The following is a 27,576-nucleotide window of genomic DNA, read 5'->3' as shown; positions in this document are numbered from 1 at the left end:
AAGGAGAACAGAAAGGTCAACATTCAGCCACATGTTTCACACGCTGTACACTGACCGCACCGATGCGTCTTTCTTTTTTTTTTTTTAACGGGTGGCGGGATGGGGAAGGTGTGGACTCCACACGTCTCGAGACTCTCTCCTCTCCGATCAGACGGGCGGCTGTACAGACACAAACTGAAGGATCAGGTCCAAAACCAAGCCGACACACAGGGGAACTCACACCGTCCACGAGGACACAAAACCAGAGGCTTCCGCTCCATTTTATACTTAAGTCCGTTACATGATTTGCATTAAATTAACATTAAAAACAAAAAAAATAACAAGGGGATCTTTTTTTTTTTTTTTTTTTTTCCAGTTGCACAGTCCAGACTCTGCTGAGCCTCGGGAAGATGTCTCCTCTGTTTTGACCTCTGCGCAAGACTTTGGGAATAAGGCTTCCTTCTGATTTGCATTTGCCACAAAGCTGAAAGTGTCAAGAAATGCTTGAAATAGACAGGTTTGAGTATTTGGATTCGTTGACTTCAGTTCTGTTTCGCTATACATTCCATCGCGTCCCTCTCGCGTTGTTCCGCTCCTCTCCGAGTCGTCGTCGTCGTCGACCAGCCGTTGAAGACACTTATAAAAAAAAATCCTTCCATTTGTCAGTCATTAAATACATTTCTTATAAAAGGGCTTCCCCTAAACTACCTCACCACCATGTGACCATACACAGCATGCACGCACACGATGCACGCATGCGCTTCTCGCTCGCTCGCTCGCTCGCTCTCTCACACATGCACACGCAACCAGAGCAGCTTCGTGATTTAACAGCTCGCCGCCGCCACGTGCCGTCCGCGCGGTACCGGAGCGGGGGGGGCTTCCCTTTCGTTCTCATCTCCAGTAACGTGGCACAAAAGAAAAAAAAAAAAAAAAAAAAAGAAGAAAGGCGGGTACATAATCCGGCTCAGACCCGGGTCCAGTTCGCTTCGGGCGGCCGGTGCGGAGCGCGCCGGAGAGTTTAGACAGTCACAGATGATTCGGACTCACTTCCCGTGACCTCAAACTGACCCGCTCCGGCGTGAACTTGCACCGCCGCCGCCGCCGCACATCCGGAAACACGAACGTTAAAAAAAAAAAAAAAAAAAAAAAGCAATACCTGACCCGGGTCTGGTTTGGCTTGTTGGTTATATACAGTCGTCTCGCTCTCGCTGTCAAACAGGAGTCCGGGAAGTCGCCGAGTCCGTTCAACACTCTCCAGTGAGCTTGGTGGTGTCGCCCCTCTTGGGCGGGGCGGGCGGGGGCCCTCGCCGCAGCGTTGCATAGCCTGAGATGTTCCCGGACATGTAGCCGCCGTTCCCGCCGTTGCTCTGCTTCCCCTGGTCCAGGAGCAGCTCGGGGGGCGGCGGGGGCAGCGCCATGTCGTCCATGGTCCCGGCGGGGTCGCACCGCCCCGGCAGGCCGGCCGAGTTCACCGAACCCTGGCGACCCACCGACTTTCGCTTCAGTGTCCGGTTCAGGTCCTCCAGGAAGTTGGGCTGGCCCGAGCTTCCCTTGGGGGAGGTGGGCGGCGGGGGGGAGAGCGGAGGCGGCTCGGGGGCGGCGTTGCTGCGCCGCCCCAGCGTGGGCGGGGGAGTCTTTTTCAGAGAGCTCTTCCCCCACGTGGCGTTGCTGACCAGGGAGACGGGCGGCGGGGGGGGCGGGGCCTGGGGCTGGGGGTTCACCACCGCCACCCGGGGGGGCCCGGCGCTGTGGGCGTCGTTACCCGGAGGAGGCGGAGGAGGGAAGAGCTCGGAGGCCGGCGGAGGGGGGGGGAAGTAGGCGCAGTCGGGGGGCGGGGAGGGGAAGTCCCCGCCGGACTGCTTGGCCTGGCTCACTTTGGCCTGGAGCGCCGGCGGCAGGTGGGACAGGTTCAGCTTTCCTGGTTTAGGGGGGGCGCGGGGGCCGCCGGAGGGGTCCTTGGAAGGAGATCCGGACGAGGAGGAGGCGGGACACGGCGAGGACGAGGGGCCGTGGCTCTGGGGGGCGAACTTACTGAGCAGGTTCCTCCGGGACTCCTCGTAGAAGGCGGACGAGTCGCCCTTCACGCTGGAGTTCCTCTGCGGCGCCGGAGGCGCTCGCTTCAGCCCGGCGGCGCCGCCGGCGAAGGGCGGCGACCTCCTCATGGGGGAGCCCAGGTTTCCAGGAGGCAGGGGGGGAGGGGGGGGCGTGGGGCCTGTGACGGGTGCCGGGGGAGGCGGCGGAGGAGGGGGGGGTGCTGGGAAGCCGCTGCTGCTGCTGTCCGGCGGAGGAGGAGGGAACTCCGGGGACTGCAGCTGCTGGCCCCCGCCGGGCTGCCATTTTGGTTTGGTTTTAACCGCCGGAGGCGAGAGGGGGGCTTTGGGGCTCTCCGCGTGATTGGGTATTTGGCACGGCGCCGCCCCCGGAAACTGGCTGGCGAGCTGCTTCACCAGAGACATGGTGGGCGGGGCTCCGGCGGGTTTGGACAGGCTGTGCTGCTTGGGCAGCGTGGGAGGGGGGTGACCGGAGGCGTGGCCCGCCTGGAGGCTGAACTGCTTCTTCAGCGGCGCGGGCGGAGGGGGAGGCGGCGGGGGAGGCGGCGTGGGCCCACACATGGCGGCAGGCGGCGGGGCGGGGGGGAACGGCGAGACCGGCGACATGGGCTTGGGCGCGGCGTGAGGGAGGAAGCCCGGGGTGAAGGTCTTCGGCGGGGCCGGCGGGGGCGCGGGAGGCGGCGGGAACTGGGAGGGGATGGGGAACTGCTGGGGGGGGGGAGGCGGCGGCGGCGGGGGCGGAGGAGGAGGCGGGGGGGGCGTCGGAGCCGGGGCGGGCGGCGGGGAATCCTCGAGCCCCCCGTTGGGAGACAGGAGGTCCCGCGGCGGGCTGGGGAAGCGCTCCTTCAACGCCCGCTTCAGCCCGTTCTGGAAGACCGGCTGAGTGACGGCGGCCGGGGCGCAGGGGGGTGGAGGGGGCGGCGGCGGAGGAGGAGGAGGGGGATACGTAACTCCGTTGGTCAGCGGGGCGGGCGGAGGAGCCGGCGGCGGGGGGATGAAGGCGGGCGGGGCGGCGGGGCTCGGCGGGCCCAGCCGGAGCACCGCCATGGCGGACCCGGGGGCGGGCATGCAGGGCGGCGGGGGCGGCGGAGGCGGGGGCGGGACGTTAGTCCTTGCCGCAATGTGATTGACGTTGGGCTTGGCGACCTGCGCGGGGGGCGGGGCCGGGGTCACGGGGAGCACCGGCTGGCCGAAGGCCTTGACGTGGCCGGGCAGCTTGTGGTGGTTGGCGCCCTGCAGCCGCGTGATGGTGCTGTACTTGTACATGGTGGGGGCCGGGGAGTGGTACGACACCGTCTGGACCGAGGGCGGGGGCGGCGGCGGCGGAGGGGGAGGCGGGGGGCGGCGGCGGCGGAGGGGGGGACGGCGGCGCCGGCGGCTGCTGCTGGGGCTGCGGCGGGGCGTGGTTGTAACTGCTGATGGGCGGCGGCGGCGGCTGCTTCTGTGGAGACTGCGGGGGCGGCGGCGGTCCCGGGGGCGCCTGGGGGGGCGACGGAGGCTGCTGGGGAGACTGGGGCGGTGGGGGTTGCTGCTGGTGCTGCGGCTGCGCCGGCGGCGCCAGCGGGGGCGGGGTCAGGGCCGGGTGGTCCAGGGAGTGCTGGCTGTGGTGGCGGTGGCTGTGGGAGGGGTGTGGCAGCGTGGCGCCTCGAGAAGCCTCCATCCTCATCTGCCGGGCAAACAGACCGGGTTCAGCTCGAGAGGATGATCAAGTGAGATAAACAGATTGACCTTTGACCCGTACCTTGGTGTTCTCCTCGATCTGCGTGCCTCTCTTCCAGGCCTCGGAGAAAATGGAGCTGACCACGCTCTGGGAGCGGCCGTGAGAGGAGCCGCTGTCCACGCCGCTGTCCGACTGGCCCGAGTGGTTCGACTGAGACTCTGAGGGGAAACAGAAGGAAACTCCGGCCTCAAACACAACGAGTCACGCTCCCTCGAGAAGCTCTCGGCGCCGGTGAGGCGACTCACCGGGGATGCTGGCGGAGCTGGAGCCGGAGCGGATGCTGGAGGTGGAGAGCGACGACCAGTCGTAGGCCGCCTCCGTCCTCTTCATGGCCTCCTGGTAGTTCATGTACAGCTGCTTCCCGTACTGCGCACGAAAAGCACAACTTTCAACACAACTTCATCACAACAACAACAACTGGAACCTGTCTGGGCTGAAGCCCACCTTGGCGATCCGGATGCCGTTCACCCACTGGTGCAGCGTCCTCACGTCGTCGCAGCACAGGTACTTAATGTACTGAGACTTCTTCTGGATTTGTGGGTGCTGCAAGGAATTGTGCAGAGACAGGCGTCCCGTTCAGAAAAAACACCGTGGACCCGTGCGAGTTGACTCCCGGCGACGGGACTTCACCTTGAGCGCCAGGCAGTAGTCGGTGGGAGCCTTGTACTTGCTGCGGTAGTCCTGGCCGTAGTACACGTTGACGTGGTCCAGCTGCAGGAAGCACACCAGATCTCTGGACGCCTGCGGAGACGCAGAGGAAAACGCTGACCTTGACCACCGACTCCAACAAGGCTGCAAAATTTGAATCAGGTGACAAAAAGTGTTGCGGAGACTGCAAACAATCAGATTCTCTCCTGACGGAACTAAAAATAGAGCATGAGCACAGGAAATCGAGCTTGAGAAATAAATAAGTAGATAAATATGACAGCATGTGTTTCTGTTGTTCAAAGCCGTCGGGCCTCATAACAGGAAATACCACGGCTCAGACCGTTTGGATGCGTTTCTCATGATCTCGGCCTCTTTTTTCTCCCTCCTCGCTGTGGATCTGCTCGACTCCCACCTCGAGCCGGACTGACCTTGGCTTTGCCTTTGGGGACGTAGTAGATCCCCGAGGCCCTGAGGAGAAAGTAGCGCTTCTTCCAGGACTTCTTCCCGTCCTCTTTGAGCCACAGGACGCCCTCGATCTCAGGAACGGACACCGAGCCGCCGCAGAAGCACTCCTGCGAAAACACAGAAATCCATTCATAAATAACTTCTGCCAACGAGTAAAAACGACAGGAAAGACCGACTCCTACCTCCAATAAAGCCTCTTTATTCCTGTCGGCCATCTCAGACGTCTCCTTCCGCCCCAACAAATAGTTCTGGAAGTGATCGAGGAGAGCAGAAAAGGGGGGGGGGGGGTAAACTCCACAGCTCACCTCGTCTTATGTTAAATAAATTATTCACTTTTTACTCGCTGTGGAGGTCTGACCTACTTCTAGGTCTCCTACACAAACACACTCCGGCTCTCAGCGCGCATAAACAATGACGTCTGTGCATCCAGCGTTCACACACCGAGCGCCGGAGTGTGCGTTTCAGCGGGACGGGCGGTCACCTGAGGGTTTTTGAAGAGAGCGTATTTCTCGATGCGCTCGATGAACATGAGCTTGTTGTGGCTGTCCCGCGTCCAGTTCAGAAGGTTCTCCACCAGGTTCTCGTGATCCTCAAAGATTCGCTCTGAGAAGAGAGAAGATGAAGATGCAAGAGAGGCACTTTTCCTTTTTTTCTTTTTTTTTTGGCTGTGTTTCAGTGTTTGCTTCACATCTGCCCTCTGGGGATTTCCGTTATTTGGGTGGAGCAGGATCTTTTTAACCGTGCACCTACAGATAGCGCGGACTCTCACCCATCTGCAGCTCGGTGATGGTTTCCACCAGGGACCAGTCGGGGCTGTAGCCGCAGTGCGATTTGTCCAGCAGGCTGTCCAGCACCTGCCTGACCGTCTGCCGCTCGTCCACCATCATCGTCTTGGAGCTCTCGTCCGACATGTGGACCCTGATGACCAGCTGGGGAAGAGTTGTCCCTTCATTACAACTGCTTTTTTTACTGTGTTTTATTTACTGAGATTCACCGCGTTCATTCATGAAACACGTGTTCATCATAAACGAACCCGCCGCGGGAAGACCTGCCCTCATTTTCTTGACCCCTGTTTGTTTCCTCCTCACATCCAACCGGTGTGAAAGCTGCAGATGACTGAACCCAAATGTAAACCAATGACAACCCGGGGGGAGCAGTGGGGTGGGGGAGGTGGGGGGGATCTGACCTACATTCTCACAGGAAAGACCCCCCGAAAATATACGGATATGAAGAAATCCCAGCTTTGTGACATGTGAGTGGCTGGTTGTGAAATGCAGACGAGCCTCATCCCAGCAGTCTCCTGTGCCGACCCCCCCCGGCGTTCCCCGAGCCCCCGCCGTACCAAGCGCCCATTATCCCGTCATTTTTCCGTCTCCCCGGCAGAGTCGACTCCTGCCGCCGTTTGCCGAGACACTGCCGGGCTTCCACTATTCATTACACGTTAAAAAAAAAGGACACCATTCTGCACCCATCCGGACACACTTCATTCACTGGTGGAGTTAAAAAACGGCCTCACACACACACGCACACACACACACACACACACACACTCTCCCCGAAGGATGAACACGCGTCACGGCTTAAAAATCAGCATTTCTTCAGCGGCTCGGGGTTAAATAACACGTCTGCATTGTCTCGGGGCTCGCGCGGCCCGCCTGATTCCCCGCTCCCTCCCCGGCAGATACACATAATCAAACACCGCAATGACCTATTTTCCGTGCGCTTCGCCGCCTCGCTGTGAATGAAGTTCACAAAGAAATGCAGCACGCAGCGAATGTGACAAGACAGCAATTACCATTCAGGTCAGAAGGATTTTTTCTTTTTTTTTTTTTTAAACAGAGAAACTGAGTCAGTGAGTAAAACGTTTCTGCTAAAAGAAGGAGACAAAAGGTGACGCTACCTTTTTCACCTGCGCCTCTTTGATTTTCTCCAGGGCGACTCGGATCTTCTCGGCCTTCAGCTTGGCCGCCTGCTCCTCCTGGACGGACACAGAAAGCACAGTTCACACTCTCGCCTTCCCATTGCACAGCCTTGCCTCGTCGCCTTCCCCTCTCCGCCCCGGCAGGAAGGAGACATCTCACACACACACACACACACACACAACTTCATTAAATCACGAGCCGCTGTCCAAACCGGTCACGGCACCGAGGCGTCCGGGCGTCGCGCTCCGGGCGGCTCACCTGGCCCCTCCAACAGGACGCCATCACCTCCATGCTACAGGTTGCAGGAAGCGATCGGATCGATCGCCCGTGTGCAAATACGGAATCAATCGAAAGCCGGAACGAATCGCAGATGATCGGACTGCGGTGCCTGGAACATGGCGCCGGGTTTACGGCTTCACGCCGGAGCTGCAGCAGGTCTCTTTGATGTTGCTACAGAGCGGCGGGGAGACAATAGTAGAAGATCCCCAAAGGGCGAGGAGCTGCGGCTCCAAACGCTTCCACCTCCAGACGGAAGGATCCGATTCAGAGCGGAAACCGTCCCGATGACGCGAAACCACGTCAGGAACCGTCACGGTCCGGAGCAGCTCCTCCTCGGTCCCTCAGCCTGGACTCCTGCCGCCGCTGGGCCCGCCGGTCCGGCTCGCAGGGACGCTGCACACATGTGCACCCGAGACGAGCGCCGCTCGACTACAACTCCGAGCGAGACGGAGGGGGAGGACGACGCCCCTCCCCCCTCTCCTCCTCCATCACCTCCTCTCTTCAGAAACCACATGCAGAGGTTTGGGAGCGTGCCCAATCGATGGAGCATAATCCCCCTCAAACATAGTAGAATGGGGGGTGTCGGCCAACCAGCGAGGCCCCCCCCCCCCCCCGACTTTTTGGCCAATCAGGACCAGGAGGGAGACCATGACTGACTCGAGCGCTGGAAGCTAAACTGCACTGACAAGGACAGAGAGAGGAATCTGGGTGAGAGAGGCTGAAGTGGTGAATATCTGAGGAAGGAAAAAAGGGTGAATGGGGTATTTACAAACGCACCCCGAGCCTCTTATCTCAAGAGCTTCACGCCCCCCCCCCCCCCGACCCGCCCCCCCTCCTTGACCCAGACTACTTCTTCCACATGACCGACTCAAGTGGGCATTCGCATTAACGCAGCAAACCCCACGTCTCCGCCGGCCAGCAGGCTTTTAGTCAGCCCAGAGCGAGGACGGGGGGGGGGGGGGCTTTAAGGCTTTTGGGGAACTTTTAATTGCTTGTAGGTGTTGAGTGTGTGACTGATTCCATCCTGATAGAAGCATTTCATGAACAACTCCTTCTTTTCTTAATGGAGACAGGAAACAGCAGAGAAAATGAAAAAGAGGAAAAAAACAGACTCATAAAAAAAAAAAAAAAAGCTCGTGGAGTCAATATGTGTGCAAGTTAATCGATAATGAAAAATCCATGCCGCTTTTTTTTTTTTTTTTTTTTTTTTTAATTCAGCTAAAGTGTGCACGAGTGGCAGTCAGGCCTTGCATGTTCAACATGGATTTTTCAAAAACAAAACAAAAAACAAACAAACATGCAGAGCAGAAGAGAAGAAAGGAAGAACAGAAAAGCAAGTGTTTGGAGAAATCACCTTGGTCAGGAGGTGAGAAGGCTTTCCAGCTATGCTTTTCAGAATGAGCGAGGTTTCTCGGTCCAGATAGGAGTGCTTTGGGGTGAGGAGGAGAGGAGAAACAACAGGGGAGCACAGAAAGACAAAAACCGAGAGAGGTCAGTGACTCTGGGAGGGTTTTACTGATTCGATCGCTTTGCTGGCGTGGAAGCGAGAGAGGCTGTTAGCTCCAGCTGTGGGCGAAGCAGTGAGAAGTATGAACAGAGGAAACATGACTCTCGTCTCACACACCTCGCTCACGCTCACACACACACACGAACAGCACCACTTTCTGCAGCTTCAAACAGTGTTTTCAGTGACTCTGGGTCGGACTCTGTGCAAGTCGGACATGCAGGCTCGCGCTCGTGCACTTACGGTGGCTCGGTCCACTTCGCCGTCCGGCGAGGCGAAGTCAAGCTGCCGCCGGGCCGCCTTACCGTGGGGCCGCCGCAGCGTGACATGCTGGGAAAAACGTGGAAGCGGGCAGGCCGTGTTTGTGTGCGGATAGCAGGCACAGATAAATCAGGAGGGGGGTGGGGGGGGGGGGGGGGGGGACAAAACGCAAACACAACATGAAAACATGCAGTGAAGACATGCAAGACGTTTTCCAGCAAAATATCCCGGCGGATATTTGACTCCGAGGCGCTTACGTTGTAATCCAAGTCACACTCCAGATTACAGCGTACTCAAGGACACCACTCAACACACTGATCAAGCTGCGGCGTGCACGTGCACGTGCTCTGCATCCAGGAGAATAACATGCTGTGTGCATTAAGCGTGCAGAGGCTGGATTGGGGTCAGCTTCAGACTTTCTGGATTCTTCACATTCAGCAGGTGACCTTGACCTCAAGGTTGATTTAACACACACACACACACACACTCACTCAGGACTGCTGGAGGTTAGCGGCGGGTGTGTGTCAGAGTTACTCGTACCTCTGTGCTGGTCTGGTTCTGGCCCTGAGAGCCGGGACTGCTCCGCCCCTCCACGTCTCCTGCCGTCACTTTGTCGGTGTCCAGGGAGTCCATGCTGGAGGCGGAGGCGCACGCCGAGTTCACGCTGGAGCGCTGCGACGCCGCCTCCTGCTCGCCGACGGCGCCCACGGAGCCCGTCCTGCGGTGCTGCCCGCCGCCGCCGCCCGACGACCCGGACGAGGGCCGGCGGAGCGTGGCGGAGGAGACAGAGGATGAAGAGGAGGAGGAGGAGGAGGAGGAGGTCTGGCGCGCCGCCTCGTCCATGCTGAGGGACGCCTTCTCCAGCTGCGACGTGATGTCGTCCAGGGAGATGTTGGACGCCGCGGGGCGGGCGTTGAGGCTGCCGCCCCGGACCGTGTTGGCCGGCGAGGCCCGGGTGCTGCTGCTGGTGCTCCCTGTGGGGGGGGGGGGGGGCAAACGGGTCACATTAAAACACCAAACTAAAGCACGAAACGGACGCTGCTGCTGTGGAGGAGGGCTACCTCCGCTGCTCCCGCCGCCGCCCGAGTGCTTGGCGCTGGCGCTGCGCCCCCCGGGGCCCCCCCTCTGCTGGCCCTTGCTCTGGCCGCGGGCGGCGGAGTTGGGTCTGGAGATGGTGCTGAGCTCCTGCTCGATGGAGCACAGGTCGGCCATCAGGGCGTCCAGGTCCACCGTGTCGCCCTGGTTCAGCGCCTCTGCGGGGGGAGCAACCAACACGGGGTGTGATGAGACCAGAGGGGGAGGGGCGAGGAGGTGGGGGGGGGGGGGGAGATGAGCCAGCTCTCACCGTTGATGTTATACATGGAGAAGCGGTAGGAGAAGTTGGCCATGTTGGTCTCCTGCCTGAGAGGCGGCTTCTGCAGCACCTTCTGCGGCCGGCCGTCGTCCAGACTCTGAAACACACACAGAGCCGGAGCGTCTCACCACCGGCCGGACGCACACGCCAGCACGCGCATAACCCAACCGCCCTGACCTGAGTGAGCTTATCCAGCTCTCCCAGCCAGGCTCCGAACATCTTGTCCAGGTCCTGGTCCTCCTTGTCGCTGTCCTCCTCGGCGCCGTGGTCCAGCTCGTCGTCGGACACCTGCTCCATCTGCCGGGAGAGGAACCCCCCCCCGCACACAGCGATGTACGTAAATACACACAGTATATCAGGTCACACCCACATAGCAGTAAAAAGAAAAAAAAAAAAAAAAAAACCTCGAGCTCAGCTCACGCCAACCTCACTGCCTGTTACCATGACAACCGCTCCCCGGACCCCTAGCGGGCGCCCCTGCGCCGTGCGATCGCTGAAATGCCCTGTAGTGTCTGGAGTGTGCCGCTGTTTGGCACCGACACGCCCAGCAGCTTCACTCCCAGCCCGAGACCCCCGAAAAGGGGGGGGGCGCTGACGGAGGAGGAGGAGGAGGAGGAGGAGGAGGAGGAAGAGCGGAGCGTCTTCCTCAAGTACACAAACATATCAGCGCGAAACCCTCCGTCCTCTGGCGTCAGGACGTGGGGGGAGGTCATTAAACCAGCGGCGTGGGGACCTCATGGTCATATTTCCCACCATGCCTGATGCTCAGCTGGTATCGTAGTAAAACAGCTCCCTCTAGTGGACACAGAGAGATACTTCAGCCTGGGTGCCTGACGTGTTCAGATACGGCTTCTTTCACCCTCGATGCTGCTAAAATCTAAAACTTTGGCATGATCAAGTTGCAGAAAAATATCTTAATGTAGAATCGTGATTTTTTTTTTTTAAATATTCGTATTCCTCCTGAGCAGGAAGCAGAGACTTTCCTACACAAGGACACTTTCCAGTCGCTACAATGCAGAAAAACCAGAGACAAAACACAGCAGATAAACCTTCAAGCAGGATACACAAAAAAAAAGCCTCTTTTGGATGTTTTGCAGCCTTGACGCGTGCTGACGTCCGTCCCTTATCATTCCTGACACACTGGTGCAGTTCAGACCATCTGATCTTCACAAACCTGAGAGGAGGAGGAGGAGGAGGAGGGTGGATCCTCACACATGTCAGTGTGCGGCCGGCAACAATGTTATCTAATCTGCTGATGCATTTGTCAAGTGGAAGGACGAGAGAGCGGCTGCAGGAGGCACGCCTGTGAGGACTGGATTTTACCACGTTACCCACACATTCAGAGAAACATCAAACCTCCTGCTGTGTTCTAATCAGTACACTCATTTTGACGTTGGTACAGTCCAGCGCCCCCCCCCCCCCCCCCCCCCACAACAGGGTCCAGCCACATGGAATGCTCCTGAGTAATCCCATTGATGTTTTCAGAGGGTGTCACTCCTTCCTGTTATCCACGCTCTGTGGTGTCAGTCGCCGGCGGGGACGGTACCGGCACCGGGATTAACCCCTCCAGTGACCCCCCCCCCCCACCCCCCGTTCTTTTCATCTGCAAAAAAATGTCCATGTGGGACTCGACGCGCACGAGCTGAGCGGAGGACCGGAGGGGCGACGCGAACGCCCGAGCGTCACACGTCCGGCTGGAGGAATGTGACAGAAGCGGGCCACGAAACAGAAACGGCGAAATCAAGACGGGGGGACACGCTCGCTGCTCTGAAAACCTCGTCGTAGCAGACCGACTCGATGGAGTCAAAGCACAAAAACAAATCCACCAAATAAATACAAATACGCGTGAGTGTTGAAGCTGCATCGGAGAACACGTGTGGGAGTCGGAACAGGAAATAGCCGGGATGCGCAGGATTCCTGATTTCCCCCATGGGCCTGTTTCTTGGCAGGAAACTCCAGCTGTCTTAAAAGAGGGGTGGGAGGGGGTCGCAGGAGGAGTCCGAACGGATCCCCACGCTTTACCGTCTTTCGGGTCGCCGTGCGGTCAAAATGAAAAATGACAGGAGGACGACAGATTGCTTCAGGAGAAATTACAAGGTTTGATCCCACTGCTGGAAAAAAAGCCTTTTATCTGCCCTCCGATGTGGCTCCGCTTGGGGTCACACACACACACACACACACACACACACACACACACACGCACACACACGCATCTGTGGGTTCAAACGTACAGAAATAGCCGACTTAGCCAGAAAAACATCAGTTCACAGCAGAGAGAAGAAGAAAAACTACTGTTTGCCGTCCCTCGCTGAGCTGTTTCCATATGTAAATACGCAAACGGAAGGAAATGAGTCAGCCTGGGTGCTTCGACACACACACACACACACACACACACACACACTAACACTAACACACACTCGCAGGTAGATTCACTAAGCAGAAAACAGAGAAATGGAGCAAAATGCCCCCAAAACACGACGAGCAGGATGAGAGTCGTCGTCCTAATGGAATCAGCGTGAGCGCCGCTGCAGGTTTAAGTGAATTACCACCTGAGGCCCGGCTTTTAAGCTCATGGAGCATGACCCGGGGTGTGTGTGTGTGTGTGTGTGTGGAGCCGTGCCGCCTTTCCCTCTTCCCCATGCGGCGCGGCCAGCGCTCTTGTCTGAGCATGACCGGCATTCATCTGTCTCCAGTGACGGCTCGGAGGGCCCGGGGTGAAAGATGAAAGGTCAAAGGTCGGCTCGGTGGTGTCTCGAGTCGTCGTTTTATGATGCCGCAGCTCATGCAAAAAAGCACGCGGGTGTGGAGAGTGTTCTGGGAAAGCAGATCTGTGATTCTTAGAGGAAGCATATCCGGTACTGAGGAGGATGAAGAGGTAGGAGGAGGAAGATGAGGAGGAGGAGGAGGAGGAGGAGGGTGTGACTATCTTTAGACAAATTCATCCAGATCAGAGAGCGTCAAGAGGATTGGGAAAAACAGGAGCAGGATGAAGATAAGCTGCCGGGTCGTGGTCGTCTCCACATCTGGGCGAACAGCGTCCTCGGTCGGCCAGCGGGGCGGAGGAGGAGGAGAGGCGCGCGAGGCCGACTGCCATCCCCGCCGCAAAGCCACAGAAAGTAGGTTAATGAGCAGGACCCCGACACTGCGGGCCAGGAACGTGAACTTGCCGACTTCTCGTCGCATTTTAGCTCTGGTGACTTTGAGCGACGGATGCGGCCGGGGGGCTATTTTCACACCAGACGTGACACGAAAACACGGCCGCTCCGAGGAGTCGCGTTTTCGACGCTCCGATCCTCGCTCCGCACGCGTGGAGTGTGTCTGATAGGCCGAATCAACAATTTAACTACGCAAAAATAAAGAAACAAGGAACAAAAAACATTTCCGAGAGTATGTGGGAGTGACGGATAAGGCATCAGGGGTTAGATCCGGTCTTCGTGGTCAGATTACGAGATCGGCTGCGGCTCATTTGGTTTGAATTAAACTCCATCAGGGAGAAGGAAAAACAGCTTTTTACAAGCCCTGAGCAGATAACGTGGAAGGTGACTCGCTGAAGCGCTCCACGGCTCCACCTCCCAACGTCGCCATCCGACATTCGGATGACGAACGTCTCGTGACGCTTGAGACACAAAGTAAAGCCTTTCACCGTCCTGCCAGCCAGGAAGCAGGAGGGACCGGGACGTGGGCCGCGACCCGCGCTGCCAAAAACACAACTCCTGAGCGGATGTTTCCATCCACTTCTGCCGCGCACACACACACACACTATTTTTAAACCGTTTATAAATGTAACCACTGAGCGCGTCGGGCTGGTGAGCACTCGAAAAAAATACCGCAAAGGTTAGGAAAACCATCCTCCCTTCAGAAAACAGGGGGAAAGAGAAACTCGGTGAACTCTTGAGAGGCACGAACACACCGCCATTGTGCTGTAAACGACAGCGAGGGGGAATTCTTGGAAGTTTAGCGGGACTCGCCAAACTGACGGGAGTCTCCGGGGGAAGACGCAGACAAAGCCCCAACAGAGAGACGGCGTTTAGCTTCACACGAGGATGACGATGACGATGATGATGAGCTTCAATCAGATCTGGTCGCTGCAGAAACATCTTTGAAAACGTGCAGCGCCGCCGGACGGGAGCGATGCAAATATAGAAACACGCAAAAGCCGCCACGGCAGGCCCCTCGTGACCCACTTCCTCGTTCACAGCGGCGATAACTCACGACAAATCAACCTCGAACAGCACCTGCATAAATACGAGTTGTAATAAATGATTTTTTTTTTCCTGCATATCTTTATTTCGCCCTTCAAGTCGGGAAGGTTTTCATCCTTGAATGCATTAATCTGTCCTCCTCTCTGCTGCACACTGTGCTCCTTCAAGACTGTGATTCACCTCTTACACACACACACACACACACACACACACACACGTGTCTGACTGTCACACTCCAGCCATAAAACACACTCCAATAAGCCCAGCCTGTCATCACGACATCCTGCATTGTACTCCGGTTCTTGTAATCTTGCGAACAAAGCTTCTCAAATTCTTAATTTCACTGCCTCTCACATCAAACACACACAATCTTTGTTTAAAACGTGCACAAGTAATAATTTCTAGGCGCTAGACGGTGGCTGTTTGCTCATTTCCGCCGCCGTCTCGCGTTACTGCTCTTTATTTTATTACTTCCCGGCCCTTCACAGCGATCACACACCGACTAGATCACACACTTGATGCATTGTTGCTCACATTTTCTGTGAAGCTCCAGGAAAAAAACGAAGAAACAAACAAAAAACAAAAAAAAAACAAATCGCGGTCAGATTACAGATTTGTCACACTGTAATTTAAGTAGCTTTCAAACGGGAAAGAGAAGCCGGCGTGTCATGAGGACGCAATCAAGCACGTGAAGCACACCCAGAAATAAACCGTTTTTATGAGACAATTTTAACTTCATTTAGTCGAAACGGTTAACAAATAGGTACAATCAACACGTCATTTATCTCTAGGATGTGTGAGTGTGTGTGAGGAAAGGTGGGAGTTGTGGGCGGGACTTTACAGTGAGGAGGGAGAGAGGAAGTGGGTGATGGATGGGTGGAATAATGAAGGACTGGAGCCAGCTATTAGGCTGCAAATAAAGAAAGAAAGGGGGGGAGGAGGGGGGGGGAGGGGAGGGGGGGGGTGTGATGGCCAAAACAACAGCTCCAGTATCATTAGTCAGGCACAAGCAACAGCCTGCGAGCAGAGGACACACACACACACACACACACACTCGGGATCAGTCGAGCGCAGCGTGACACAGTGAGACGCTCCAGCTGATACAGCCAATTAGGAGGGAGGGGCAGAGAGGGGGGGGGGGGGTGGAGGCGGCGGACAGATGGAGAGGGAGTCAGCAGGACGAGAGAGCGAGTGTGAAAACGCTCGGTCACGGCGGTGGGCGGCGAGGCTGCGAGGACTCGGCCGCTCGCCGGCGTCAGAGAGGGAGCCGAAACTTCAGCCGCCCCGCATCTCGCAGAACGGCTGTTACCATGGCAACCCGCGTGCTCACGGACATCTCTCCGCCTCGACGCGTTTCCGGCGTGCGTCCGCCAGCCAGCGAGGCTTCGGCGAGAACTCCGAAACGCGCGACGGCGGCGGCGGCGGCCTCACGTGCGACTGCTGCCCCCTGTGAAATCGATCGCCTTGTCCAAAACCTCAAGAGCTCACGTTACACACACCTGCATGCAGGGGATCAGGTCGTCTGCCGCAGGGGGCTCGCTCACACACACACACACACACACACTTCCAAGCATGATGCAGCGCTGCAGCGGCTGAAAGCCAGCGCCGGGAAGAAGCAGCCACACATTAAAAGCCGCTATAAAAAAAGATGAGAGGCCCACTGATCTGCCAAAATCTAAAGAACAGAAAGAGCTGCAACGCCGCCGAGCGAGACCGCCGCCGATCCACCCCTCCAGTGTTTGCTTTGGGAGGAAATGAAGTTTGCTGCATAGCAATGCGGCCTGGATTTCTTGGGTTTTTTTTTTTTTTTTTTTTTTTTTTGCCTCAGCAGATAGGAATGTGAAAACGGTGTGATGCATTCAGACAAATGGGTGGCAAATTCATCAACATCCCAACAAACGGTGGGCTCCCGCAGGGCTCACGTCCGAGAAACGAGGACGTAAAACAGTTGCTGCGTTTCCCCTGCTGGAATAACAGTAACTCCCGGGGATGAGATTCATTAAATCGATGTGGCAGGGCTTGCATAAGTGGCACTAAAAGGATTGATGGATTAAACAATGCAGGGATAATCATTTAGTTTATCTCCCTTCTGATCAGACGGACACATGCCCATGAGTTAGAGAGCAGCAGTAGGTCTGCACATGCCGAGGAATCGCTCCTTCGCATAAAATCCACCGTGCAAACGTCTTTACAGCCCCTCCAGAGTGCACACTCGTGGCTTTTTTCATGTGTCCGAGGGGAGTGAACTTTTTAAGAGCTGCAAATCACTCCTGCTTGTGCACATTTCAGCAAATCAAAAGACCCACTTTGCAGATGAAGTCATGCTTGGAGCAGAGCGGGAGGTTTACGTCCGCCACCTGTGGACGGAGGGCGGCTGGGCCGGCGCGGCAATAAGCGGCGGCGACACACACACACACGTACACGAGCGCACGCCACCGGCAGCTGAGGAAGCCGAACTCTGTTTGCTCACTGCGCTCCCCATCTCCTCCTCCTCCTCCTCCTCCTCCTCCTCCTCCGCCGTCATCCCCGCAGCTGCGGCGTGTTTGTGTGCTTCATCAGACAGGCCCCGAAAAAATGTGCCAGCCTGTTTCCTGCCACGCCACCTCCAGCATTCCTGCTGTGTGCCAACAGCACACACACACACACACACACACACACACACACACACACACTCCCAAGAGATCATTCCGACCTCCAGAGGACATCATCTGAAGGACAGACTGTTATAAGACGGCCCAATGCATGGATGACGCTGTTGCCATGACAACCGAACGGTCGGTTAACAGCGGCCGTGTGTGTGTGTGCGTGTGTTTGTGTGTGTGCTGGACATGTTGAATGATGCCGACAGCTGAGAGTGAGCACTACTGGGTGGCGTCACTCCTCCCCACACACACACACACACACACACACACACACATTACAACCCCCATAAACACAGCTGACACACACAAGTATCAAAACACGTTTTTTTGTTTTTAATCAACCACAAGCCATTTCGTCAGAGAGGAAATAACTCCAGTGAGTCCGGACTTGATTTTATTCACATTTCTCTCTCAGTTTTTCATTTTTAAAAAGCTCCTATTAGGTTTGTGTTTCTGAACCGGCAAGAGAGCCGCTTCATAACTTCCTGGGAACGGACTGCAGGCGATCGATCGTCTGATCCGCACAAGACTCGGTCTTGTTGTCGACTGCGTCGAAACAAGTTCTGCACTCGTCGTTATGTCGGCGGGTTTCGTCCGTCTGGGGGGTAAAAAGACGCCGTTCTTCTTATCAATAAAGAGCGGAGACTTCTGAGGCCGCTGTGACGGCGAGAGAAGAAAGGCTCAGTGTGAGGAGCATCTCCGGCGACAGACCACGGTTCGCCCTCACATGGCTCCACTTAAGTCGGGAATTATCTCCTTCGGCGAGGAAGACTCTGCTCCGACGGGCTCCGCAGAGGCCTGCCTGGCTTCGATTCACAGCCTCCCTCGCTGCACTCCTTCCACTGGATTTTTACCTCTTTTCTTCTATTTTTTCCCAGACAACAAAACACACAAACGGTGCGGATTCCACTCGTGAGGCGGCGAGATGACGGACGTGATGGTTCGAACACATGCTGCCTCAGACACGCATGTCAGCGGCCGTAAAACTAGCGCTCCAGACCACCTGAAATAGATCTTGTCCTGCGAGGCTCGGGCAGCAGCGTCGAGGCACTTTTTTTTTCCCCAATTTTCGGTCTGCTTGGCGGTTTATTACCCACGGAAAGCAGCAACGGCACCGTTTACTCACTCTCACCTCTGAAGTGGTTTTCCCTTCTTCCCACTGAGGTTAAAGGTCGGACGAAAGCGGCACTTGACTCCCGTCACCGGGCCTTGATCCCCTGAACAAAGAGAGAGGAGGAAAAAAAAAACCCATCAGCGTTTAATTATAATCCGTAATTCGGTCACCTGATGAAGCATTAATGGCTGAGCTGTCAGTGTGAAGCCGGGCGGCTGGTGGAGCGCAGGCGGAGGATTAACTGGAGGGCGCTGGAGCGGGAAGACTTCACCAAGCACAGACAGTCAGGAAGACACTTATCGCAAAGCTCCGAAAGCAATCAGGCGCGGCTCCCGCCGCCATTCAGAGCGCTCGGGCTGCGCTCGCTCGCGGCTTAATGAGCGGGTCGGCCGCCGCAGGCCGGTCGTTTCACGTGAGTCACGGCAGAAGCCTAAACCCGGGGAAAAGCCGCCGTGACTCACCGCTCCTCGCCAGGTCTCAGTAACGCTGACCTGCTGCAAACATCTCGGCGAGTCACCAGCTCGTTTGCTTACAACTCCGCTGACTCATGATTTTTTTTTTTTTTTTTTTTTTTTTTTTTGTTTTTTTTGTTACGAGCTGAATCACAGTCTGAGGAGGAAAGCGTGATTCAGGCGCGACTGGACGGACTTTCTGCGAGATGTGAGCAGCTGATGGCGCCGGTCTCAGCTGTTCCTGCTTCGACACGCCGACTGCTGCTCAGCATGTGGCCGCGCTCTTTAAAAAAAAAAAAAAAGGGGGGGGGGTGTTTTCACAGCAAACAGGCTTCATGTAACAAGGAGAGAGTGTAAAAGTGTGTGTGTGTGTTTATGCACGTCATGCTTGCGTGTGTGTGTGTGTTGCACACGGTTACCGAGAGGGATCAGTCCGTCAGCACAAGGCCAGTGAACAGGTGTGGCTGCAGCACAGTTGCCTCAGCGGGGCAGCTGCTGCCCGACAAAAAAAAAAACAAAAAAACACAGAGCCGGGCCTGCGACACATGCACACACTCACACACTCCCAGGAGCCAGGATGGGGGGGGGGGGGGGGTGTTTGAGGTATTTCTCACTTTATTCCAATAGATACTCACACTCTGAACTGCCTTCCTTGCAGCATCAGCTTGTTGCACAACAACACACTCGGGAAACAATACCTCCTCTCCAAGCTCTGCCTTCTCCCTGCACACTATAAAACACACACACACACACACACACACACACACACATCACCCCCGTGTGTGTGTGTGTGTGTGTTGACAGCTTATTTTAATCAGTGCCCCACTTCCAGACACACGGTCCAGTGTGGGTGGACACAGGTGTGTCCTTGTCCACCCACACTTCCCCCCATTAACAGCCCCCCCCCCCCTCCCCTCCACCCCTCCCTCACCCCCCCCCCCATGGGGAGGCCGTTTTCCCGTCGGGGCAGGAAGCGGGAAGGAGGGCAGGGCACCGAGCGAGGATGATGTCAGGAAAGGAAATAAAGGCAGGACTGTTGGAAGGGGAAGCACACACTGCCACTGTGTGTGTGCGTATATATATATATATATATATATATATATATATATATATATATATATATATATATATATATATGTGTGTGTGTGTGTGTGTGTGTGTGTGTGTGTGTGTACAGTAAGAGTTTCACAATGAGCAATTTCAGCTCAATAAAGCACCAATCAGACGCACCGGGACGTCCCCACAGTTAAAACAAGAAGGCGGGACCCGTCGCACATGTTCTCCCTGTGCACGTTTGCTCTCTGCAGGTCATGTGAGTCGTACTGGAGTTCAAATGTTCCGCTGCAAAATGAATTATCTTGTTGAAATGCGATGGGATGATTGAACGCCGACAGTGACGACGACGACGACGACAACAACAGGAAGAACCCAGAGAAGCACACAATCCAGAGAGACCCATCGATCAGCATCGCCCGGCGCCACTTTAATCTGCTCGCAGAACAAGATAAGACCCGGCGGTGACCCCCAGCATTCTTGTAAGGGCACGGAGGTAAAACCATTAGTCGCCTGATTGATGGCTCGCAGCAAAAGGGAAGTGGCGCCGCTATCGATCGGAGTATCGCTTTGGTATCAAATCCAGCGCAACTCCGGGATGTGGCGGCATTTACCGCGGCACGGCGGGCCGCCTGACCTCTGCAGCAGGTCAATAAAAACACTCAGAGGCACCGGCAGCGCCATTTTCACATCCACGATCCACTCAGTCTCGGTTTGAACAAGAAATGCAAGTCATCCGTTCAGAGACGAGCAAATATCAGAAAAACTGCTGAGTCAGCGATAATGATTGATTGGCATATCTAAAAATGTGTGTGTTTTACACCGATCTGGAGGAAAACGTTGTTCTCATCGTCCAGCCTCGACTTTCACAAACTCCTCCAGCTCCTCCCCTTCGCACGGCGAGGCCTGGCTGCAATTACCAGGAGCTGAGCCCCCCCCCCCCCCACGCTGCGAAAGCCACACATGGTGGGAATTACGGAATAACGCTGCGTCAGGAATGTTCCCACGATGGCCGGCGGGGTCCGATGGAGGTCCTGCTGCTGGGGTTTATTGGTAATGCAACACACACACACACACACGCAGAGCGACATGATGAGGTTTTGGTCTCTGTGTAAAAAATAATCATTCGCCAGCGACCGTCAGAGCCCGTCATTAGCAAGGCTTGATCGCAGATTAAAGACAGAAATCTCGCTTCTCATTTACACGGATCCGTCCTGATAATCTCTCCGAGGGATCGCCAGCAGCAGCGCGGGGTCACAGAGGTCAGGCTGACAAACCAAACATGACGGGAACCCAAACGGCCGCCGCAGCGCCAGAACCGAGGGGCAGATCGCCATTCGCTCCCCGAGCGGAGGGCGGCCAGCGTGGCACGTGGGTGAAAAATAATCAGAAACCACTAGAGAGTGAAGATCAGCGGAGCAGAGGCAGATTAGCAAGCTACTCAGCCACTAACTTCACCCCGGGACTGGCTGAACCGAGGCCTGCGCGCCGCCGCCAGGGTATTAGTCAATGAGATTTGGAAAGAGGCAGTGATACACAAGCGCCCGCGCGCACACACACACACACACACACACACACGCAGTGCGCTATTCTGTGAGATTAAGCTTGCAGGTTTGAGTAACTGTCAAGGGATTCGCCGGCAAAAAAAAAGAGAAAAAAAAAATGTGTCAATCCAGTTTGAGCTGGGCTGTTTTCCCTGGATCCTCTTCCAGTTGTAGGTCACTGCAGCGCCGCCGTCCTACATGGACCCCGGCGTACAAAAAGGGGAAAAGTGGAGCAGCCTGCCAGCGCGGCTCTGTACTGTACAGTAAACGCAGCGGCCGCAGCCAAGTGTTGTGAAAAAGAGGAGCTTCCAGACTCTGGCGGCGGGGGGGGGGGGGGGGGGGGGGAACACCGAGAATGACCTCAGTGTTTCCAGATGACGCGATACGAAAACCTCTCCGCTCCCCCATGAGCCTCCACCTAATCAGTCCATGCTCCCCGCACGCCGCGGCATCGACTGCTTTCTCACAGTAACTTCCATGATGAGAGATTTGATGGGGGGGGGGGGGGGGGGGGGGGGGGGGTGGAAGTAGGCTGCAGTGCATATTTAATGGGAAAACTGGGTGTAGTGTAGTGTGGCTTCAGCTCCATGCAGAACCGCTTGAAATAGTGGAAACACTTCAATAATGCACCGGCACACCTGTTTCACCTCCAGAGTGCGTGTGTGTGTGTGTGTGTGTGTGTGTGTGTGTGTGTGTGTCAGAGAAACTCTAAATACAACTGACATCCAATAGAACAACAGTTTCACTCATTTCTTCAGTTTTATGTCACGCGGTTTAACTTAGAAACTATAAAACGAACTGGTTTTGCTGCATTTTTCAACACACAGATCATTTTATAGATATGCACACTCAAAGAACGTGAAAAAATAAGTTGATCAGACTATTCTGAGAGCGCCACGTGAACGCCTGAAGTTCCTCCGGTTGCCTAAAGTCAACATTTTAAGGCCGGTTCATTTTCACCGTGTTTCCAACAATACACCCCGAACACAATCTGATCCCGGCCCCCCCCCCTCCCGGAGGAGACGCTGTATTTGCTCAGATTGTGTCGTAACGCTGCTCTCCAAGCGGCGAATAAGGCCGGACCCTTGGTGGATTTCAGTGGAATGTGTAGCCCGGAGGTCAAAGGTGAGAGGCCAACTGTACAAGCTGCTCCAAACGGAGGCCTGTCACAGCAGGGCGAGGGGGGGGACGCTCTCATTTCTCCATAAAGAAAACTCGTCGCGGCGCGTTATCGTAGGCCCGCGGAAGGCAAACAAACACATGTGGAGCGCACGCACACGCCTGCTATGGTTTCATGGGAACAGAGTGAACTCCGGTCAGACCGGAGCGGGTAAAGCTGCAAAGCAAACATCAGCCGACCGGCCGGCCATTTCATTTAAAGTAAAACATTGCGCGTGAAAGCGACCCGGGGAAAAGGAATAAATCCACTTTCCCCCCGTCCACGCGTAATTCTTACCACAGACGGATCGTACATCACCTCCAGTCAATAATATATTTTCTATCCAGCAGCCAGAGTGCATGAGTGTGTGTGTGTGTGTGTGTGTGTGTGTGTGTGTTTCTCCTGAGTGGGCACTTTGTGCTCTTCTTGCTCCTCTCTCTGAAACACTCCTTTCTGCCGGGAGCATTCTGAGTCGTCCCGAGTCAAAGAGCGACACAGACGAGCCGTCCCCATCCATCGGCCGTCCCGTGACTTCCCCCCTGGACTCCAACAAAAAGCAACGGGACACCATAAATCACCTCTCCGATACCTGACGCACCCGCTGGAATCTCAGGGAATGATTCCCACTGGGATGAGGTTCCCTTTTCGCCCGGATCGCGTACGAGGCGACCATCCAACTTTGTGAAAACGCAGATACAAAGCCGGGCCCGCGGGCCGGGGCCGTCTCAGGTGTCGACGCGTGATTAACTATGTGGAGAGTGACGATCAAAAGAGCCCCCCTCTATTTCCTGTCACGTGCCGAATGAAAACGGGCCATCTGCAGCAGCGCACAGGAGGAGGAAGGGGGCGTCCGGGCCGACAGGGACAATCAGCCACCTGCCATTGTCGGAGCCTCGGTGATTAACAGCCGGGTTAAGCTGCTTAAACAAACCGTACAGTCGGGTAGGTGACGACAGAAAAGGACAATTAACGGCAGAAACGTACGAGAGGCTGAACGTGTATCATGGCAGATTAGATGGAATGTTAGAAAACAGGCCAGGGAAGAGGCGAACAGAGATGAAGACAGAGAATAACGATGGATGCTGGAAGCTTGCTGCTGCTGCTTTCAGCTTTCTGGCGACAGGTCAATGCACGGCAGAGCGGAGGGGCAGCCGTGGAGACGGCGGCGTCGGTACGTAGCAGAGCGGCGAGGCTGCAGGGGAGTTGCACCGTCAGCACATAGCAGGGAAGCTACCGAGGAAAACAGCCTGGACTCGCCGCGGCGCAGCGAGAGCGGACAATCAAACTCAGGAATCAATCTTGAACAAAAAAAGGGTAGAAGAGCCGACTTCCAGCTATTGAGAGCAGTGACATAAGGCTCTATAAGTATATATGAAAAGGCCAAACGGAAGAGCGGTGAAAGAGCGAGGGTTTTCCAGGCTACAGGCTGCCTGGTTAGCCATTTGTCTTTGTTTGCAAATGGCAGAAGCAGCTGCCATCAAAGGTCAGCAAAATGTTACCAGAACAAGGCCCCATAGAGGCCGGGATCACGTGTCCCCCCGACGAGGAGGGGGACACGCCCGCGCAACAACTCCCACGTTTTCACCGGCTCGCCGGGTCACGGGACGTCTTGCTCGGCATCGAGGAGCCGGTGAACTTTCCTCTGATCGCGACGGAAAGATCAGGTTAGCCTCTCCCCTCCGGGTCTCCATCAGGGTGCGTTTGAAGCGCCGTCCTCAAACCCACCCACCCACCCACCCCCCCGGCTGTAACACAACCTGGGTAAACCTACACCCGCCCGCCCGACCACGGGCTCGTCTTCGCTGCTTTTGTGGAAGGGAAGCCTCGGGTGGGAGTCGGAGACGAGGCCCTCACAACTCGCACGAGAGCGCCAATAAAGAGCTGACGGACGGACGGACCGGTACGCAAACTAAGAATAGCTCCGGAATCCATCATCTTCAAAACACACCGTCTCCGGGGATCACTCCTCAAGCCTCAAATTTCTTTGACAACTGCTTTTTTTTCCATCTAATCAGCTGCATCTCAGGGAAATCAGGCAGAGAAAAGGATGAAAGGCAGCAGAGGGACGGACGGTGGGAGGCAAAACATGTTTTTTTACTTTTCTTCCTCAGCATGGACCGATGAGAAAACCATGTTTCTGGTTCCATACGGAGAGGAGCTGATGTTTCTTCCAAAAACGTATCGCCTTCCCTCTCGCCCTGGGCTCGCTTTTCAATGGCCCCAAAGAAAAGAAAACTGACGGTGAAAAAAAAAAAAAAATCTCTTACATATGCTCTTAAAACAGGAGCGGAGAGATGACACGCTACTCTCAAACACATGTTTTACCTCCTCGGCTAGAAATCCAAGCCATGACTGAGCGTTTTATGGCTGAATGCTGCCTGTAACTTTGGGACTGTTAAATCTGCCGAGGAAATGTCTTGTATAATACGATAACACGGAGCTCCCTCTCGTCTCCCGATGTGTTTTTCATCAAAATTCCTCTTCTCAGTGGCTGTAAATCTGATGCAAATACCATTCAAACATGGACTTCTTGCACAATGTCGCTGCAATGACAGCAATCCCACTGATGTCCTGAAACTCATTAATTTCTTCACAGACACTTTTGTTTTCCCTCTTCCAGATGTTTTCCAATCCTTCAGAAAGCGAGTGAAATATGAATCCAGCTGCAAGTTTTCTGGGACATCTGTGTGACGAGGAGCGAGCAGAAGGCTGGTGTTTACTCTCCACTGTAAACCAACGGCTGGTATTGTAGCTGCACGGAGCCATGTGCTTTGTTGGACTAGTGCTTTGTTGATGCAAATCAAGCGTGCCTTAAGGACACAGACGGTCTATTATAAAGCCACTGAGAGGGAATAAAGGCAGGGCCAAGTGGCTGTTTTGTGGCGTTTTTTTTTTTTTTTTTTTTTCCCTTTGGGAGGCGGAGAAAATGTTTGTTTTTTTGCGTCTGCCCCTGAATTCAACAGATCCGGCAAGAAATGTCCTCACCTGGCCTCAGGAGGGCAAACACCGCTGAAAATGCTCAATGGGTGAGAACTTGAGCCCATATGGCGGCCGAGCAGACGGAGGCATGGCGAGCAGCTCGCCTGGGAATGACCTTTGAACCCCACGGTCAAAGCAGAGCCATTATCTTTCCAGTGTTAACTTCTAAAGGCAGGCAAAAAGAAAACACCCCAACCTTTTGAAGCTTCCTCATTTTCAGGTCATAAGATCTGAAGCACAACTTGCTCAACACAAGACGATCTCCACAGAAAAGACCTATTAAATGTTCAGAATGCGACCAAAAATTCATAAAAGTCGACTTAGTCCCATGGAATATAAGTTCAAATCATGAGATATGAACGATAAAACCATATTAACCAAAAAAGTAATTTCCAAAAGCCGTTCCAAACCGTTCAGACTTGGAGATCATTTGGAACTGACTTGAAGAGGACGCTAAATGAGCAACAAAAGAGTTAACGTCTCTTCAAAACATCACTGCATGCCTGAAATTAACCCAAAACAAACTCCAAAACACATTCTGAAAGCTCCTCTGGAGCCGGATGAAGCTAAGGCTGAGGAACAAACAGTTCATACGTAAACAGAGTTTGCCAGAAACAAACATCGGTGACATGGTGAAGCACGGCGGAGGAGGCATCATGTTTTAGGGTGGCTTTGCTGGAGGGAAAAATTAACTCTCTAGAAAGGACGGTGTCAGGTTGGATGTCCACCAGCTCAAGTTCGAATACGTCTGGCTTTCAAAGCGGGGGAGGATGAAACCTCCTGTGCGGGGTTCCTCAAGGCTCGGCCCTCGGGCCTCTTCAATTTAACATCTCCATTCTCCCTCCGTGGTGCACCTGCACAATGGCAGCATTCCAGAAAAGCTGCGTTTTAGGACATCTCCAACAATTTGTTTTCAGAAACGAAACAAAGGTTTTCCCTTTTCCACTTGGAAACGCGGTGTGAACGGGGCCTGTATCCTGTTGCTCACTGGAGTGACTCAACACACCGTCCTGTGGCGTCAACTTCATCTGCAAGAACAAACTTGAACACTTCTGGAGATAAAACACGAATTCTGCTTATCACGTGAGTCACACTGAAGTAAGGTGTCACATCCTGCACCGTCAGTCTTTGCATTGAGGGGACAGCCGGTGGTCAGGGAGGATGGACGAGGTCCAATCCGCAGCCGACAAAGAGGGAATGAAAACGCCGATCAGGAGGTGCAGAGAGGACGCGTGTGATCCGACACCCCCTCACAGCTCGTTAATCACATAAAACACGGGATTTAAAGAGCAGGGTATAAACAGAAGTGCGACAATACCATCATCGGCCATTACCGGGAGCGGATCGCCTCCCCCTGCTGAACAGGGTGGAGACTGGCTCCACATCTCTGTTCCGCTGGATGCAGAAAATTACAAACACGACAGATCCACAGGGCGAGGAAAATAAAGGGATGAATTAAAAAAATAAATGAAAATCCACAAACAATAGACTTACAGTCAATTAGTCCGCACGGTGGAGAGCTGCGGCTCTTTTCCCAGCCGGCCCCGTAACGCGCACACCCTTTCTCCCCCCCAAGAAAAGGGACTGCTCAATGGCCGCACAGGGGGGCGAGAGGGGGGCAACACACTCCACACACACACCCCACGGGAAACAAACGTAACGCTGAACAGCCCGCACAAGCCCACGGTCACACATAAATCCCGTTTTTGTTTTTTGTTTTTTTGGATGAGCCTTTCCCGAGGACGCAGCGCAAAGGGCGCACGAGAGGACTGACAACACAAACAAGAGAGGCGGTTTCAGGCTCGCATCTCCCTCTAGGAACAGGATTTTTTTTTCTTTTTTTATGAATAGGAGAGAAAAAGGAGATGACAAAAGATTTAAACACAGAAGATCGGCGTATGAAAATCCACTTACAGGAAAATGGGATGACAAAGAGGCTCCTCTCCTCTGCTCTCCAATAAATACCCCTGCGCCCGGAGGGGGGATGAAGAAAGAAGGAAAACTCGTGATAATAGTGATGATTGTGTTTTATAAAGAGGAATCTAGCGGTTCCGTGTCCTCATGTCCCCACGCGCTGCTCGCCGTGCTCATAGCGTCCATAGTCCGGATCCCTGTCCCATTCTTCTGGCCGGAGCTGCGGGGAGACACGCTGCGAGGCTCCGCCGCTTCCTGTCCAGCCCAGGATCCAGCGCCGCCTTCACGGACCCCCGGAAACGGCGCCGTGCGCCGGGGACCGAGCCCCCAAGTG

The 27,576-nt window shown here is 55.2% G+C and overlaps 1 protein-coding gene across 1 annotated transcript; it reads right to left on the bottom strand.

The window, feature by feature from the left end:
- Nucleotides 1-390: 390 nt before the first annotated feature.
- Nucleotides 391-27,471, bottom strand: LOC115383762 (ras-associated and pleckstrin homology domains-containing protein 1-like). The gene is given in 19 exon segments (XM_030085934.1): nucleotides 391-3,372; nucleotides 3,374-3,696; nucleotides 3,772-3,908; nucleotides 3,996-4,116; nucleotides 4,195-4,293; nucleotides 4,381-4,491; nucleotides 4,827-4,970; nucleotides 5,046-5,111; nucleotides 5,345-5,466; nucleotides 5,633-5,792; nucleotides 6,764-6,841; nucleotides 8,419-8,493; nucleotides 8,812-8,898; nucleotides 9,370-9,803; nucleotides 9,891-10,082; nucleotides 10,175-10,280; nucleotides 10,361-10,480; nucleotides 18,160-18,244; nucleotides 27,243-27,471. Coding segments are annotated over 17 exon segments (4,524 nt in total). The 5' UTR covers nucleotides 18,160-18,244; nucleotides 27,243-27,471; the 3' UTR covers nucleotides 391-1,223.
- Nucleotides 27,472-27,576: the final 105 nt, after the last annotated feature.

The sequence above is a fragment of the Salarias fasciatus genome, assembly GCF_902148845.1.
Source record: "Salarias fasciatus chromosome 23 unlocalized genomic scaffold, fSalaFa1.1 super_scaffold_20, whole genome shotgun sequence".
In the NCBI taxonomy this organism is placed as follows: Eukaryota; Metazoa; Chordata; class Actinopteri; order Blenniiformes; family Blenniidae; genus Salarias; species Salarias fasciatus.
This window is presented reverse-complemented; position numbering and strand designations above follow the sequence as displayed.